The sequence below is a fragment of the Mycetomoellerius zeteki genome, unplaced genomic scaffold (assembly GCF_001594055.1).
Source record: "Mycetomoellerius zeteki isolate Tzet28-1 unplaced genomic scaffold, Tzet1.0 scaffold155, whole genome shotgun sequence".
In the NCBI taxonomy this organism is placed as follows: Eukaryota; Metazoa; Arthropoda; class Insecta; order Hymenoptera; family Formicidae; genus Mycetomoellerius; species Mycetomoellerius zeteki.
Window position 1 is genome coordinate 1582535 of NW_017256500.1, and position 17958 is coordinate 1600492.

General features: G+C 33.2%; 1 protein-coding gene across 3 annotated transcripts in view; it reads left to right on the forward strand.

Annotated features, from left to right (window-relative positions):
* brm (ATP-dependent helicase brm) overlaps window positions 1-16186 on the forward strand; it is a 33361-nt gene extending 17175 nt beyond the window's left edge. Inside the window, exons 3-18 of one of the 3 annotated variants that reach the window (XM_018444924.1) lie at window positions 4233-6313; window positions 6628-6701; window positions 7201-7450; window positions 7548-7686; window positions 7782-7943; window positions 8055-8396; window positions 8487-8715; window positions 8820-9010; window positions 9115-9272; window positions 9341-9761; window positions 9826-9992; window positions 10076-10267; window positions 13525-13855; window positions 13933-14796; window positions 14870-15044; window positions 15139-16186. In XM_018444924.1, the coding sequence (XP_018300426.1) occupies window positions 4233-6313; window positions 6628-6701; window positions 7201-7450; window positions 7548-7686; window positions 7782-7943; window positions 8055-8396; window positions 8487-8715; window positions 8820-9010; window positions 9115-9272; window positions 9341-9761; window positions 9826-9992; window positions 10076-10267; window positions 13525-13855; window positions 13933-14796; window positions 14870-15044; window positions 15139-15284 (5922 nt within the window). In that variant the 3' untranslated portion in view covers window positions 15285-16186. The remainder of the gene's footprint in view (window positions 1-4232; window positions 6314-6627; window positions 6702-7200; window positions 7451-7547; window positions 7687-7781; window positions 7944-8054; window positions 8397-8486; window positions 8716-8819; window positions 9011-9114; window positions 9273-9340; window positions 9762-9825; window positions 9993-10075; window positions 10268-13524; window positions 13856-13932; window positions 14797-14869; window positions 15045-15138) is intronic. The other 2 variants (XM_018444925.1, XM_018444926.1) reach the window with 2 other exon arrangements.
* The last annotated feature ends 1772 nt before the right edge of the window (window positions 16187-17958 follow it).

The following is a 17958-nucleotide window of genomic DNA, read 5'->3' on the forward strand; positions in this document are numbered from 1 at the left end:
TATTTTTTTAATTCTGAAATAATTATATCATTATACTTTGATCAATATGAGAGAAATAGTCGAAGGTATATTTAATGTTATATTATTTGTATCTCGATCACTATACCGCCAGCCTCTTTGATTATAAGATTATAAACACCTGCAGCGACATCCCAGGGTATTAAGTTGTCAGAATGATATCCTTCAACAACTCCCATGGCAGTGTGACACTCAACGCTGCTGAAATTATTCCATGTGCTATCGAGACGAGAGCTTCTAATCTTCCTAAAATGATATTGCGAATATTCTTGATAGTCGCATATGAAGTTTTTAAGCATTGTAAAGAATGTTCAAGTCCTGGGAAAAGTAGAATAATATTATTATCGTTACGATATATATTGATTTATTTTCTGTGAAAGTCAAGAATTATAATAAAGATAAAATAAAAATAAAAAACTGTATAAATATATTGGACACGAAAATTAAAGTTAAGAAAACATTTATTGAAATATATACAGGCATACGCACGCTTATTTGATAGAGAATGCAAACATTTTGTCTTTGTTGCGAAAAATTACAAAACGAAAGAAAAAAAAGAGCGGAAATGATTAATGAAAAATAAAAAATGATACTTTACCTTCTATGCTCGAGCTCTTAATTAGTTTTTCATTGAAATACGTTCCATGGCCTTTTATGGCTGTAAATGAGTGTTCTAAAATGGGATTATAAATTATTCCAATCTCGAGTTCCTTATTCACAGCTAATGCAATTTTATGGAAAAGAATGTATAAAGTTCATTGTTCCATCAATGAAATCAATAATCCATATAGGTGCATTCGTAAGTTCTGGCAGATAATTGGAATAAATATTGTTTCTTCTTCAATAAATCTAACAAACATTCCAAAAATTTTTGTAAAAAGGTATTACATGAATAGTAATTTATTATGTAATTATGCTTTATTATTATAATATGTACACAAACATTAATTTATTCAATTTCATCAAATTTAAAAATTTATGTGTAGGAAATTTTTTTACTAAATTATCGATTAAAATCGCTTTGACTTTTTGATTGTATTGCGTCACTAAATCCCACACAATTTCCAGCTGTTGTTTCAATGCTCTCAGATTCTTGAAAAACATCACAAATCACCTGAAAATAATATTGCACATGTTTTAACGTTATTTCTGTAAAAACAGTAAGTGAAGTAATTTATTGACTGTTTTTTAAATATACAATTCATCAATTGTAATTTGTCTGACAACTTGTGAAATGAACCTTCAGAAATAATATGATATCTAACTAATTTTATTGCGCCTTGGAATATAATGAATTTTAATCAGTGAAGTTACATTAAAGACAATCTTTTATGTCTGGCAATCGATAATCTTTCCAATCATATGCAATTACAGAATATACATCCTATAAGTATAAAACATCTCTATAAATAGACGTTCTATATATAACGAAAAAAGAATTAAACATTTTTATTGAAAAATAATATTTATTTTTTTAATTTTAATATCTCAGTTTTCCTTAGGCTTTTATTATCACCTTTTCGAAAAAAATGCAACAAATTGATGATGCTTTACACAGTAAAAAAATTTGTGTATTTGTGTTGGAAACGGTCCACTCACGTTTGTGTTAACAGTTGTGTTAAATTTTTTAACATATTCGAGTGTTAATTTAACATAATGTGATTATTTAAAGATTTTTTGTGAAATTAATATTCAATGTTTCTTAGAGTCAAAATGACACAATTTATGAGTTAGTGAACAAGTAACTAATAAAAATAATGTTTTAAAATGTAAATTCTAAGACAAATGAATAAAATACATTTATGATATATTAATTTAAAAAAAAAACATGCTTCCACAGTTTATTTACAAACTGTGTCGATATTAAATACCTTTTTGGTATTCTTTTGCATAATATTTGTGTAACCTTCGGACATATTCATTTTATGTTCAATTAAAACTAAAATTTTGAGTGGTCCGTTTGGAACATGCCATTTATGTTAAATTCAATACATTTTTTCCAACTGTGTATGCTTATCTTTGGCTGTTTTCCTTTTAGAAGACACAGTCGACACAAGCCAACACAAGTGTCGTTCTATCTTTGTCTCTGAATGTCAAGGATAGAATGACGCTTATGTCGACTTGTGTCGATTTGTGTCATCAAATGGAAAGCAGTGTTTATCTCATTCTGCTCTATTTTTAAATAATTCTGATTTTTTTTTTCATGCAAAACGATTATCAGTAGCAGATATCAACTTCAAAGAGCCAAGTCAGTATTCTTAGTAAATTACAAGATGATAGTGTCATATTTACCTTTCCAAATTTTATCGTAAGATCTAAGACAAAGTCGTAGCAGTAACAGAGCTTCTCTTGAATAGACTTTTTTGTTAACCCGAATCCGAAATATCCCTCTTCTTTTACAAGTTTACGAATAACGTATCGCGATAGTATGCTCGCGATCGGCATTTAGGCTGCGTGCGGGTTGGTGAAGTAAGGGGCAGGAACCAAGCTGAAAAAAATCGGCCGAAATGTTCAACTAAATTCCAGCTCTGATTTAAAGTATTCCGCCTGGATTTTGCGAAAGTGTTCTTATGATTTGTCATCCCCACTATGAACTCGCGTTCACTTAACTTAATAGAAATATCGAATCCTCTCGAGTTCTTTTCCATTCTCTCTGCGATATGTTATGTCTGAAGAGAATTAAAGTTTTTATTACTAAATCCTATCACAGAAAAGTTTATCCTGGTAATGCTGTGACACGTTAATGTACAGATGAATGACAGCAATACAGCTTCGTAATATCTTTACCGTAACCCTATATTCTTAACTATAAAAAAAAACGATATTGCATAATATTTTAAAATTATTCGTTGCAGCTGTCGATGATCTTTTTCTAAATTTACGCTACGTTGCATTCGAGTGTTAAATTAGTATATCGAAGACATGTGTTCGAAAAGATAAAGAATATTTTTTGTACATATTTATCACATCACGTTTGGACATTTATGCAATAAAGAAAGTTTGGTGTAAAATATAGCCAAAATGCGTTAATTAAATTTTGTAGCGATTCGAAGGCACCAATTCGAAAATGAACGAACCTCGTTCATCATAGGAAATGTTTTGCAGGATAAATGGAAAGATATATAATCATTGTCAGAATTAAAAAGTATACGTGTTTGTAAAAACATTTTTACAGACACAATTATAAAAAATTTTAGAATTTTATAATTGTAGTGAAATCGTTACGTACTAAAAACATTAAATAAGCGTACTAGGATCAGATTTTAATTAAAATTTAATATACAGTTTTTATTATTATCGCAACAAAAAATATTGAAAAAATAAGATTATAAAGCAAGATTTTTTAAAAATTAAATAAAATTTCCTATTGATGAGTTGTCTTATTGAAAATGGAGGAAATTAAAAGGATTACAAAAAATCTTTATTTTTATCAAACGTTTCTATTATTGCAAGCTTATTGCACAATAATCTGCAAATAAAGTATTATTATATATTGTTTTGTTTATCAATTAATGCTTGCGATAGCTTGTGGTAGCATGTCTCAGGAACATTTAGTTTGCAACGTGAACAAGACGTGAGAGCTTAACTTGTACATGCGAATATAATTCGATTAAATAAATACATTTTAATTTATGTGCGCCACACGCAATCCTATCAGGTCTTACATGACTATGACATTTCTCTTGCACCTGATCCTATCGTTTACATGCAACTTTTATCAGTGTGATGAAATTAACCGTTACTGCCATTGTTGATTGAAACTGTATAACGGGTTAATCATCACGATATAAACCGCACACGATGAACAATGCAATGTCGATAGGACCTATATTGTTTTTGCAGATTTTTATCTGTGTTAACTTTATCTACCTCTGCAATTTTTGCAAGCATTAGAAATATGATTGTTACACGCAGTCTTTATTTAGCTCTTTTGTTTTTTTGTATTTTATTAAAAATATTTTGCCCATATCTGCATATTTTGTGTCATCACACATATCCAAATGTGTGATGTCTCTAGTATATATTTATACCGAGACTCTCTCTCTCTCTCTCTCTCTCTCTCTCTCTCTCTCTCTCTCTCTACCGTGTCTTCAGATTAAAATATATTAAAGAGAAAATTGTGAATTAATTACCTAAAAATTTACATTTGATTTCCACAAAAATATTCTTGATTATAAATATTGACTTATATGGGATTTTCTCTTTTCTTACAGAATCAAGGTGGCCCAGTTGTACCTACCTCTCAAGGTCCCGGAGGAACAATGGTACCTGGACAAATGGGTCCAAATGGACCACAAAGTGGATCTCATATGATGCAAAGTGGTCCCAATCAGATGGGTTCTAATGGACCCGGACAGATGGGTCCTGGTGGACAAATGGGACCGGGTGGATCCGGTCAAATGGGTCCTGGAGGACCTGGACAGATGGGACCAGGAGGCCCAGGACAAATGGGTCCAGGGGGTCCTGGACAAATGGCTCCGTCACATATGGTACAAGGTGGTGGTCCTCCTGGTGGACCTCATATGAGTCAGACTGGACCAGGGCAAATGGGTCCAACCAGCGGACCTGTTCCAGGATCTCAAATGGGTTCTGGAGGTCCTCAAAATTCTCAAATGGTTCCCGGTGGACCTGGGCCTGGCCATATGGGTGGTCCTCCAAGTCACATGAATACAAGCGGTCCACCAGGACCAGGCCATATAACTCCTGGTGGTCCTCCCGGCCATATGGCTGGCGCAGGACCTCCAGTATCAGGACATATGAACGCTAGTGGACCACCCGGATCAGGACATATGAATGCGAGTGGTCCTCCTGGACCAGGTCACATGAACACAAGTGGACCTCCTGGGTCAGGTCATATGAACAGCGGACCACCGATTCCAAGTCACATGAACGCGAGTGGTCCACCAGTATCTACACACATGAATGCGAGCGGTCCGGGAAGTCATATGGGTCCTGGTGCTCCTGGTCAAATGCCCACAAGTGGTCCTGCAGTGCACAGTATGGGTCCAGGAGGTCCGAATCAAATGGGCCCGAATGGCCCGAATCAAATGATGGTGAACAGTCAAACACAAATGGGGCCTAGTGGACCGATGGGTCCCGTTGGGCCAACAGGACAAATTGGACCAAATGGGCCTGGACAAATGGGTCATAATGGACCGTCACAAATGGGTCCAAATGGACCTCAAATGGGCATGGGCGGTCCACCTGGACAAATGAGTATGAATGCGCCAGGCGGACAAATGGGTCCTGGTAATCAAATGGGACCTGCAGGAGCAGGTAATCAAATGGGACCAAGCGCACCAGGTAGTCAAATGGGACCTACCGGTCCAGGTGGACAAATGGGACCAGGAAGCGGTCCCATAGGTCAATTAGGACCGAATAGTCTTGGACAAATGGGCCCTGGAAGTGGTCCAGGTAGCGTACCAATGACAACAAGTAGTGGACCTGTTTCTATAGGACCTAATGGACCTACCGGAATATGTGTAATGAGTGGTCCTGGTGTACAAATGACTTCTAGCAGCGGTCCCGGAGGGCAAATGGGCGCAGCAGGTCCTGGAGGCAGCTCTGGAGGACAAATGGGCCCAGGAAACGGTCCTGGTGTGCAAATGAATGTCGGAAGTGGACCTGGCGGTCAAATGGTGCCCGGAGGCGTACCCGGACAAATGGGATCAGGCAGTGGACAAATGGGACATGGTGGTAGTGGACCTGGAAGTCAAATGGGACCAGGAAGCGGACCTGGTGGACAAATGGGGTCAGGCAGTGGTCCTGGTCAAATGGGACCAGGCGGACAAATTCCATCAAGTGGTCCAGGACAGATGATGCAAGGAGGTCCGGGTGCTCAAATGGGCCCGAATGCTTCGAGTAATCAAATGGGTCCTGGTGGTCCGAATAATCAAATGGGACCGTGTGGTCCAAATAATCAGATTAGTCATACAAATGCGAGTGGGCAAATGGGACCTAATGGACCCAATGTTCAACCTCCTACTACTCAAATAGGTCCTGGCAGTCAAAATCAGGTTCAAGTTCCCGGTAGCACAACACCATTAGGATCAGGTGCTCCAGTAAATCAAATGAGTCAAACTGGAAGTGGACAAATTGGTCCTACTGGACCTACAGGACCACCCGGATCAGGACAAGAGAATCTGAATGCGCTTCAAAAAGCAATCGATTCTATGGAAGAGAAAGGGTTACAAGAAGATCCGCGATATTCTCAATTGTTAGCCTTAAGAGCTCGTCAAGGCAGTGGTATGGGGGATAAGCAAGCCTTCAATTCACAACAATTGCAACAATTACGGTATATAAATTCTGTTATAACAATTGTGTGTTATATATAAATTATAATTTTTAAGATATGAAAATTATGGAAAGAGAACAATTAAAAGGAAACATAGAAAACTGTATAAATATAAATTGAATGTAAGTACGATTAAAGAAACGATCATACAAATATTTTTAAATTTTAGCCGATTTTAATTTTCTAAAATAATAATTAGATTGTTATTTTATACATATTTTTAATATGTTTATCTTAAAATAAGAAATATGTAAGTATTTTTTCTACATTCCTTTTTTTATTTTGCAGTCTCAATTTTTTTCACATTCTTACAGAGCTCAGATAATGGCATACAGATTGTTAGCAAGAAACCAGGCTGTACCTCAACAGGTTGCACTAGCTGCTCAAGGTGAGTTTTTCAATATATCCCATATATAAGCTTATAAGCTCTGGGTGACTACTCTATCTTTTGTATTGCTTTCCGCCACATAATTTATTTTGCTTATTTCAAATAGAGCTTTTCTAGTCCATGTTTGTTTTTCTATTTTACATCATTTGCTTTTTTATACGTTGTTTTAATATTACAAATCTACATAAAATTAATGACTTATTTTTTGAACATTATATATCATTTATAATGCATTAGAAATTTGTATACGCTACTGTTATATAATATTTTATTCTAAATGCTTTTTATTTTCTGAATATACATTATGTTAAATACTTTTCGCTTAACTTCTATTTCTGCTCAGTAACTTTATGTATTATATATTGTGTAATTACAGAAATTATGCTTACTGATTGTAATATTTAGTATATAATATATAATGAGTGTGAAACAAGACAAATGTATAGTGGTACTTACAAAAGTAGGGTAGAATGATCCTGATTTAAGGCGGATTTGATAGGTGGCGCGCCTCCTCCTCCAGGGATGAGTCAACGCCCCATAGATCCGTCTCAAGGCCCTGTTACAACATCTGGGCCACAAATACCAGGTCCGAATGTTATTGGTCCCACAGGTGCTCCCAGACCAGGTTGTCAAACGCCGCAACAACAGCAACAGCAGCCTCAGTCCGGCGCTAAGGCTAACAGAGTAACAAGTGTAGCAAAACCTGTAGGATTAGATCCGTTATTAATATTGCAAGAACGAGAAAACAGGTAGAGACAGGACAAATAGTATTAATGCGTGATAAAAGCCATACTTTCGTAAAAAAAAAAGTTAGTAAAACATAAAAAATTTAATGCTTGGTAATAGAGTTGCAGCCCGAATATCGCTTAGAATGGAGCAACTTACCAATCTACCGACAAATATGCCAGAAGATCTTCGTATACAAGCTCAGATCGAATTGCGCATGCTAAGAGTACTAAACTTCCAGAGACAATTAAGATCAGAGGTACTGTAATTAATTAATTTATAGATTTTCCATTTTATATGAAGTTAAGAAGCTCTTATTTATTCTTTTTAATACTTTCGATTCTTTTTTTATAGATTATAGCATGTACTCGAAAAGATACCACTTTAGAAACTGCAGTGAACGTGAAAGCTTACAAACGTACAAAACGGCAAGGATTGCGTGAAGCTAGAGCTACCGAAAAATTAGAAAAACAACAGAAATTAGAAGCAGAACGTAAACGAAGACAGAAACATCAAGTAAGAGTTTATTTAATTATATTTAAATTATGAAATTTGAATGTCATTATATAGTATTATCATTAGCAAAATTATCGCTGCGAATAAACGAATACACATTTATGTTTGCAGGAATTTCTTAGTTCTGTATTACAACATGGCAAAGACTTTAAAGAATTTCATCGCAATAATGTCGCAAAATTGGCTAGGCTTAACAAAGCAGTGCTTAACTATCACGCGAATGCTGAACGAGAGCAGAAGAAAGAACAAGAACGCATCGAGAAAGAGCGTATGCGTCGTCTTATGGCGGAAGACGAAGAGGGTTACAGAAAATTAATTGATCAAAAGAAGGATAAACGCTTAGCATTCTTGTTATCCCAAACCGATGAGTATATCAGTAATCTTACAGAAATGGTTAAACAACATAAAATAGAGCAAAAGAGAAAGCAAGTCGAAGAACAAAAGCGTAAGAAGGTAACGTAAATTTAAACACTAGCTATTATTCTTTCGCGCACGCGCGTAAAAAAGTACTTATAATATTGATGGAGTTTTATGATCATGTAGAAAAAGAAGAAATTACAAGATAGTGAGAATGCTGAAGATGGCGGAGCCAATGATGATACTCGTATTGGTGTAATAGAAATAGCCACTGGTCGTACATTAATTGGCGATGAAGCACCGTTAATGAGTCAATTATCAGCATTTTTAGAGGCTCATCCCGGATGGGAGCCAATTGAATCAGATAGTGAGGAAGATGAGGAGGATGACGAAGAGGAGAATGGAGAAAGTGAGAGTGATAAATCTTTAGTGATAGAAGATATGACTTGATAGTAAATATTTAGTCTTTAGGTTTGTGTGTAGATCTTTTATAGACTTAATGAAATATTAATTAAATAGGCAAAGATAAATCAATGGGTGATTCTGAAGAAGAAAAAGTAAAGAAAACAATACATAAAGCGAAAGTGGAAGATGACGAATATAAAACAGAAGAACAAACATACTATAGTATCGCTCATACGGTTCATGAGGTTGTTACTGAACAAGCAAGTATTATGGTGAATGGAATGTTGAAAGAATATCAAATTAAGGTATTTTAGTTACTTTTTTAATATAATTTTAGTTTATAATATATTTTAAACATATATAAACTCACATTTCTTTATGACTGAAAGAGCTTAATAAATGCTTTCAGGGTCTGGAGTGGTTAGTGTCACTGTTTAACAACAATCTGAATGGTATTTTGGCAGACGAAATGGGTCTCGGTAAAACAATTCAGACTATTGCTTTAGTAACATATCTTATGGAAAAGAAGAAAGTTAACGGTCCATTTCTCATCATTGTTCCTTTATCGTATGTTTCTTTCCTGCTTTTAAAAACAAACGATTTATTTAAATGATAATGTTAATATATACTTCTAGGACATTATCAAATTGGGTTCTTGAATTTGAAAAATGGGCACCAAGTGTTGTCGTAGTGTCGTACAAAGGTTCTCCAGCTGGTAGAAGAACGATACAATCTCAGATGCGAGCTACAAAATTCAATGTTCTTTTAACAACTTATGAATATGTCATAAAAGATAAAGGTGTATTAGCCAAATTGCAGTGGAAATATATGATCATTGATGAAGGACACAGGATGAAAAATCACCATTGCAAACTTACCCAAGTGCTGAATACACATTATTTAGCTCCTCATCGACTATTGTTAACTGGTACACCATTGCAAAATAAATTGCCAGAACTGTGGGCTCTTTTGAATTTCTTGTTACCTTCAATCTTTAAATCCTGCAGTACATTCGAACAGTGGTTCAATGCTCCTTTCGCAACCACTGGCGAGAAGGCAAGTATTTTGCATAAATATTTGTTAATACAACTCTATTTAACATTGTTGCTATCTTGCTTAGGTGGAGCTGAACGAAGAAGAAACTATTTTGATTATTCGTCGTTTGCACAAAGTATTGCGGCCTTTCTTATTGAGACGCTTGAAGAAAGAAGTAGAATCGCAATTACCTGATAAAGTGGAATATATTATAAAATGCGATATGTCTGGCCTACAGAAAGTTCTTTATAAGTACGTAAATATATCGTCTGTGCTTAATTTCATTATGAAACTAATTTGTATAGCATAGTATATAAACAAAAATTTTCTGCTAGGCATATGCAAAGTAAAGGTGTACTACTGACAGACGGATCGGAAAAAGGAAAGCAAGGAAAAGGCGGTGCCAAAGCTCTTATGAATACAATCGTACAACTGAGAAAACTATGCAATCATCCATTTATGTTCCAAGCTATAGAAGAGAAATACTGCGAACACGTAGGCACGCAAGGTTCCGGTGTTATTACTGGGTACGTATCTTGACAGTTTTTGAACGTTTTATACATGAAACATAAAACATTAAAATAAAATTAATAATAACACAATCCGTAAAGGCCATACGAGTCACGGGCTGATGAAGGTGCCAACGATTAATTTCAATCTTAATTAATCATTAATGTGTAGAATCCTCTTTATTGAACGTTTCGACTCACTTTGGAGTCCTCCTCAGCAATACATATGTGTAATTAATATGTTAAGTATTCCGTCAACATGAGTCACTTACAGGTTCCCGACTGTAGTGGATCCTGATTAAAATATCAAAATTAAATTGACATATCAAAAGAAAACCAACAAATTTTTTAAAGTAACTCACCTCAAACGGAACATTCAACATGTTTCATGAGCTTTGTAAGTTTATATTAACAACCATTAAAACTAATCTTCATTATATACATTTAATTTCAATCTCACATCTCCAGATAACGTAACGTGTTTGTCGAACATTTTATAATTTATAACGGGCAACCAAGACACAAAACAAAAACAATCGAGATAGAAAAGCTAACTTATACTATTCGCTATATATTAGTCATAAATCATGTGTGTCAAAGATGTGAAAAATACAAAATCTTTTGGCTAAAAATTAATTAGTCATTTCACATAACATCGTCGTATATGTATGATGTAAACCTTCTCTGTCAGAACGCAAATTCAATCCATTTTTTTGCATAAGAATGTGCGCTTTTTCAGAAATTAGTCTTTTATTCAATATTCTCTCACGATCCAGAATTTGGACGTTCTCCCAATCAAAGTCATGATTCAATTCCGTTCTGTGATTCGTGATGACAGACTGCGAATTGGTATTCCAATTGATATGATTCCGATGTTCCGTAATTCTCGAGATCAATTTTCTACCCGTTTGTCCTACATAAGAGGCATCACAGTCTTTACAAGTTATTTTGTATATTACATTTTTATTTTGATTTTTGGGGAGAACATCCTTCTGAACCTTGATGAACCTACTCAATTTATTGTTACTATAGAACGCAGGTCTTAAGTTTTCTTTTTTGCAAATTCTTAAAAAATCCTTCGATGTATTATTCGTATACGGAATTAAAAACCAAGGAGTTCCTTCATCCCTTTCAGAATCATCATTCTTGGACTTAGAATCTTGTTCCATCCGACCACGTCTCGAAAATAAACATTTTAATCTTAGAGAAATAGTGTCAAAAATGAACTCAATTGGATAGTCATTCCTTAACAGCGTATTAATAACTAATTTAATGTTCTTATAATAAAATTTTTCTTCTGATAATAAAATAGCTCTATCAATCATTCCAAAAACTACACCTCTTTTTTGTGATATTGGATGTGAAGATAAGAAATTCAAATACCGTCCCGAAAAAGTAGGCTTATGGTACCAATCACATTCTAACATTCCGTCATTCTTAATTATTGTCACATCCAAAAAATTGATACTCTCCCCACCAATTTCCAATGTAAACTGAAGTCTATTGTGTACTGCATTGAAAGCAGTCAAAATCTGTCCTATTGTCTCAACTGGAGCCGCCATTATAATATCATCAACATATCTGATATAGAATGGAACAGGAAATTCCAATTTGCCTAACACCTCTGTCTCCAAATCCTGCATCACAAGGTCTGCAATGATCGGAGAGAGAGGTGACCCCATAGGAGTACCAAATTTTTGCTGATAATACTCATCATTGAACGCAAAGAAAGTTGATTCTAATACTAAGGATACGGCTCCAATAAATTCTTTTTTAGGAATACTAATACCTTTCTTAATTTTATTCCATCTTTTCTCTATGCTCTTAATCGCAAAATCAATTGGAACATTCGTGAACAATGAAACTACATCTAACGATATTAACGAAAAATTCTCATCAATTTGAGTCCCCCTTAATTTTTTTACTAATTGAAAACTATTGTCTATTTTGCTAAAAGGCCTCTCTACATTTTTAGATATTATTTCGTGTAAAAACGAAGCCAAAGAATACATTGGACTGTCTAAGGACGAGATTATAATTCTGAAAGGCGTTCCCTCTTTATGAATCTTCGGTAGCGCGTATGCTCTCGGTAAAATTCCGTCACTACTCCTCAATTTTCTATAGGTTGGTTCAGAAATAAAATTCTTCGATTTCCATTTTTTTAATAATTCCTGAACATTTTTGGCTAATTTGTTAATCGGATTTTTAGTTAATTTTATATATGTTTTTTTGTCGTCTAACATTCTAGTGATCTTATCAATGTAGCTATCTTTATCTAATGCCACTGTTGTATTCCCTTTATCAGCTCTTGTGAAAATTATCTTCGGGTTATTTTTTATGAATCTAATCGAGTCATTCATTAAGCCAGAAACTCTCCTTGTAATGGAATTATTGATTATCGGCGATGTTAACAATTTTTTTAAAATTGAAATTGACAAGTTCCTAACTTTCAAAATATTAATTGTTTTCGAAAAATTAAAATTGTTTTCTATATTCTTAATGAAATCTATTAATGTGTTCTTCCGATAGGAAAAAGGTAAAGAAAAATTTTCACCTAGTTGCAACAATAATTGTACTTTTTTAGGAATATTCCTACCAGACAAATTAATGAACCAACCTTCTTTCAAACTATTAAGTGATGAGATTGAAGAGACACCCATGAATTCTTTGGCTTCAATTATTCCCTCCAATTGTTTTTTAATTTTATGTACTCCCGTGCTTAGACCGCTATTATTATCTATCTCCTTGTATTGAATAGGTTTAATATTCCTGTATTTTCTTTCTTTTTCTTTATGGAAAAGCCAATCAAGTTTTTTCCTCAATTTAATCTCTTCAATTTTGAGGTGTTTCTGGAATGTTATCTCCTGCTTGACAAAAAAACGACTGCAAATGTCGATTGGAATGTGATTCATTATTCTCCTCCTGAGCCGACAAATTTCTTTTTGTGAATGATTGATAGATCTATAAGCATCATTGAGTTCAATTTTTAAAATTCTAACAATGAATAATCCTTTAAAATAGTTGAATTTACGTAAAGACCGAAAATGAAACATATTAAGTTTATAATTTAATAATTGGCGTAAATGTTGTGGAGTTAAATTACTATTAATGCATGCTCTAACAAATTTGATGCGCATTTTGTTCCTAATAATTAACTTATGATGATTAATCCAAAGCTTCATGAATTCAACTGGTATCAAACCAAACGTAATACATATAAATTTAAAAAAACTTTAAAAATGTTTATAAAACATTAAGTTTTTATTTGTTATTAGGCCCGATCTATATCGTGCATCTGGAAAATTTGAACTTCTCGATCGTATTCTTCCTAAATTAAAGGCTACGAATCACAGAGTATTACTGTTTTGCCAAATGACTCAATTAATGACAATTATGGAAGATTATTTAAGTTGGCGAGGATTTATGTATTTACGATTGGATGGTACAACGAAAGCGGAAGATAGAGGAGACTTATTAAAGAAATTTAATGATCCTGGTTCGGAATATTTCCTTTTCTTGCTATCCACACGTGCTGGTGGTCTTGGTTTAAATCTTCAAGCTGCTGATACAGTTATTATCTTTGATTCTGATTGGAATCCTCACCAGGTACGTGATATTAATACAAATTATAATAAAGAATTAATGCGATATTGAACTTGAAATTGATTTACATATTTTTACAGGATTTACAAGCTCAAGACAGAGCACACAGAATCGGACAGAAGAACGAAGTGCGTGTACTCCGATTAATGACTGTTAATTCCGTTGAAGAGCGGATATTAGCAGCAGCTAGGTATAAATTAAATATGGATGAGAAAGTTATTCAAGCTGGTATGTTCGATCAGAAATCCACTGGTTCTGAGCGACAGCAATTTCTTCAAAGTATTTTACATCAAGACGATGCCGACGATGAGGAAGAGAACGAAGTACCCGACGATGAAACCGTAAATCAAATGATTGCTAGGACAGAAGGTGAATTCGAAATATTCCAGAAATTAGATTTGGAACGGCGACGTGAGGAGGCCAAATTAGGTCCAAATCGCAAATCACGACTGCTAGAAGAAGCTGAATTGCCCGATTGGTTGGTAAAGGATGATGATGAAGTAGAAAGATGGACCTATGAAGAGGATGAAGACAGATTCCTTGGAAGAGGTTCAAGGCAACGTAAAGAAGTTGATTATACAGATAGTTTAACCGAAAAAGAATGGTTGAAGGCGATTGATGATGATGGCGCCGAATATGAAGAAGAAGAAGAAGATGATAAAAAGAAAAAGAAGACACGAAAACGTAAGAAGAAAAGCGAGGAAGATGATGAGCCTATGCCGAAGAAACGAAGAGGTGCCGGATCTTTGGTCGATCCGAAAATGAAACGGGCTATGAAAAAATTAATCACATTAGTTGTTAATTATACCGACAGTAGCGATGGTCGATTATTGAGTGAACCTTTTATGAAATTACCTTCACGAAGAGAATTACCGGACTATTATGAGATTATTAAGAAACCTTTAACTATTAATAAGTTATTGCAGAAAATCGAAGAGGGCAAAGTAAGTATTTACTACATCCTTTCTTGTTTTCTTTGGATATATATCTATAATTCAATAATTTTATCTTTTCCAGTATGCTGATTTAGACGAGCTTGAGAAAGATTTCATGCAACTTTGTAAAAACGCTCAAATTTATAACGAAGAAGCATCACTAATTCACGAAGACTCGATAGTGTTACAATCCGTTTTTACAAATGCGCGTCAGCGTCTTGAAGAGGAAGGTAATAATTCTGATGGAGATGATAAAGGTATAAATATTTTATTATGTTATTATATAATTATTCAGCAAACGCTAAATTTTCTTTTTTTTAACGCTTTTTTCACATATTTTTTATTACATAGATGGCGAAGATGGCTCGGATGCGGATTCTAGCGTAAGAATGAAAATTAAACTAAAAGGAAGAAAAGGTGAAGCAAGAGGCGGTCGTAGAAAGAGAGTTACTAAAAAATATATATCTGACGATGATGATGATGCTGACGATAATTAAGAAGTAGTGTATTGCTTCTTGAAAAAGCTATGGGAAACATAATTTAAATATTTAATCGAATTATTTCAACTATGTTACATCTTAAATAGCAGAATCTTATAAAAGTACAACAAAGAATTGTATGTATACAATTTGATTATAGCAGTAAAATATTGCTATATTACTGTAAACTTTTAATGTGTTGTTAACTTTTATAATTAGTGAACTTATTGATAAATTGACGAATGTTATCGTAAGTCTATTTAGATATATTGTATCTCGATACTGTAGTAACAGACATGATGTGTGGTAATTTTTATTTCGGATAAATTTGCGAGTAGTAAACAGCTATGACCTATGACATATTGTACAGAAAAAAGATTAGCATTAAGATTTATTTCGGATATTGTTTCAATCTCTCTATTTTTATGAAGTCTGATTGAATATTATATTTGAACTCCCCAATCGCTAGGTTTTATTTCGAGTTCGCGTTCTTTGGGCCATGGCACACAAAAAACTTAAGACAGCAAGACATAAGCAGTAAGGAAATCAACATGTTGGATTGGCTACTGCTTACGTTATGGCCTTACGGACTCTATTGTGATTGGTCAATTCGCTTACTGTTTACGTTTTATTGTTTAAAGTTTTTTTGTTTGCCAAGGTCTTTTATCTCACTATTGGGGGTAGCGTAGATTTGGATGCGTTACTCTATGCCTCACCACAGTATAATATATGTTAGATCTCTGTAAGTGATCACAGATATATGCAGTATGTAAAGAAATTTTTAGTTTGCTGAAATGTATCATATAATCCTTTCGCAAACATTCTGCAACACAGTTGTGGGTACATTGAGAATATTATTCAATTATTTACAGACTAATAATTTATCATCATTGGCACTGTTATCAAATCAATCTACATTTTAATTTTTAAATCTCTGTCCCGCATCTAGATGTGTCATTATAAAATTTGACCGCGTAAATATGATAGTATACAATGTATATTATATATATATGTATATAATACGTGTATATATAATATATATAATATGTATATATATATATATTCATATTTATGTTTATTTATATATACTCTGATAATTATTTTTTTAAATAATTTAACAAAAGTAAAATTATAAACAGAAATTAAATTTTTTATCTGTTCATGATTTTTTATATTTAAATTTGGTAAACTTAGAAATATTTAAATCAGTTTTTTTATTCAAAAAATCGATCTTACCATAATATTTTGGAATAAATTCATTAGCATGTAATACATTATTATATACATCAACACCATATTGCATTACTAATTAATACTGTCGACAAGTTTTACTATAAGCAATTTAATTTGCTAAATACAATAGTTCTTTTTTGTTACGTAACTTTAGATCTGTCCCTCTGTGGCTGAATTCCTATATACTTTTGGAATTTAAAGTGAGATAGGTATATGTTTGATATTTGGCAAAAGTGAGAAAGAGAGTTCTAGTGTAGTCTAGTACAGGAATAAAAAAACGGACATTTTGATTTTCTTATTTCTTATGTTTGTCAAATTTGATTATTTATTTTTTCGCGGCAAAATATAAGGACTATTATTTGTCAACTTTAGAAGAGGATCGCGGTGACCGATGCAGCGAATATTCTGTATATAATTGCCACGTGATAATGATTTTAAATACAAGTAAATGCGTATCTTTGATATGATATATTCATTTTATCGATGATGAATATATTATATGATAGCTAAAATATGATATATTTATCATGGTATATTTATACTAGAATTTCAATTTTTGATTGGTTACATACGGGTTAAGGTAAACCATTATAATAACGAATTTATCGTAATTTCTTCAAGGTTTATAGTAACAACAGTAAATGTAATTCTTCTGTACCCAAATGTAACATATAATCGAAAAGTATTCATAAAATAAATTATAGTGTACTGAATCAGCTGAGTTAGATATAAGTAAATAATGCGTGAATAAAGAGTAAGATTTGTGAAAAGTGGATAAAATCTTACAAGTGACAATTTCTCTATGTGAAATTATTCTTTCTCTAAATAAAAAGTTACACTCTTTATATAAGTTCGCATCTTGATTTGATTTACTTTAGTAATTAATTTTAATAAATTTTTATTTTTAGATCTTTAAAATAATGTTTTTGTTTGCTGAAGACAAAAATTATGTATAAATATTATATAAACATAATTTATAACGACATTAATTGATTTAATTTATAACAAAATGTCGTTTAAAATAAATATATTAAAAAAAAATGCCAACAGTACACGGTGTTCGCAAACGGTCATCCATTTAAGTACTTTACATTTAAGTAACCGCGTCCAACGTTGCTTGACTTAAGTGATCGGACGAGAACTTGTGCGTTCGAAGTGGTATGACCGTTGACGAAATCATCTTTCTTGCGAAAAGATGATACAGTTCTTTATCAAATCTTTATATTATGTTTATTATATTTTTTTAATAAATACTTAAATATATCTATTTACTATTATTAATATTAATAGATATTAAACGTATTAACGTAATTAACTAAAATAACAATATGCAGGGTCCTCAAAAAATCCGGAAACGGTCGAATATCTCGAAAATGAAGCATTTTTGAGAAAAATGTTTCAGACAAAAATTGTAAGGTTTAAAATGATGTATTTACTGATCTAATCAGTTTGACCTTAA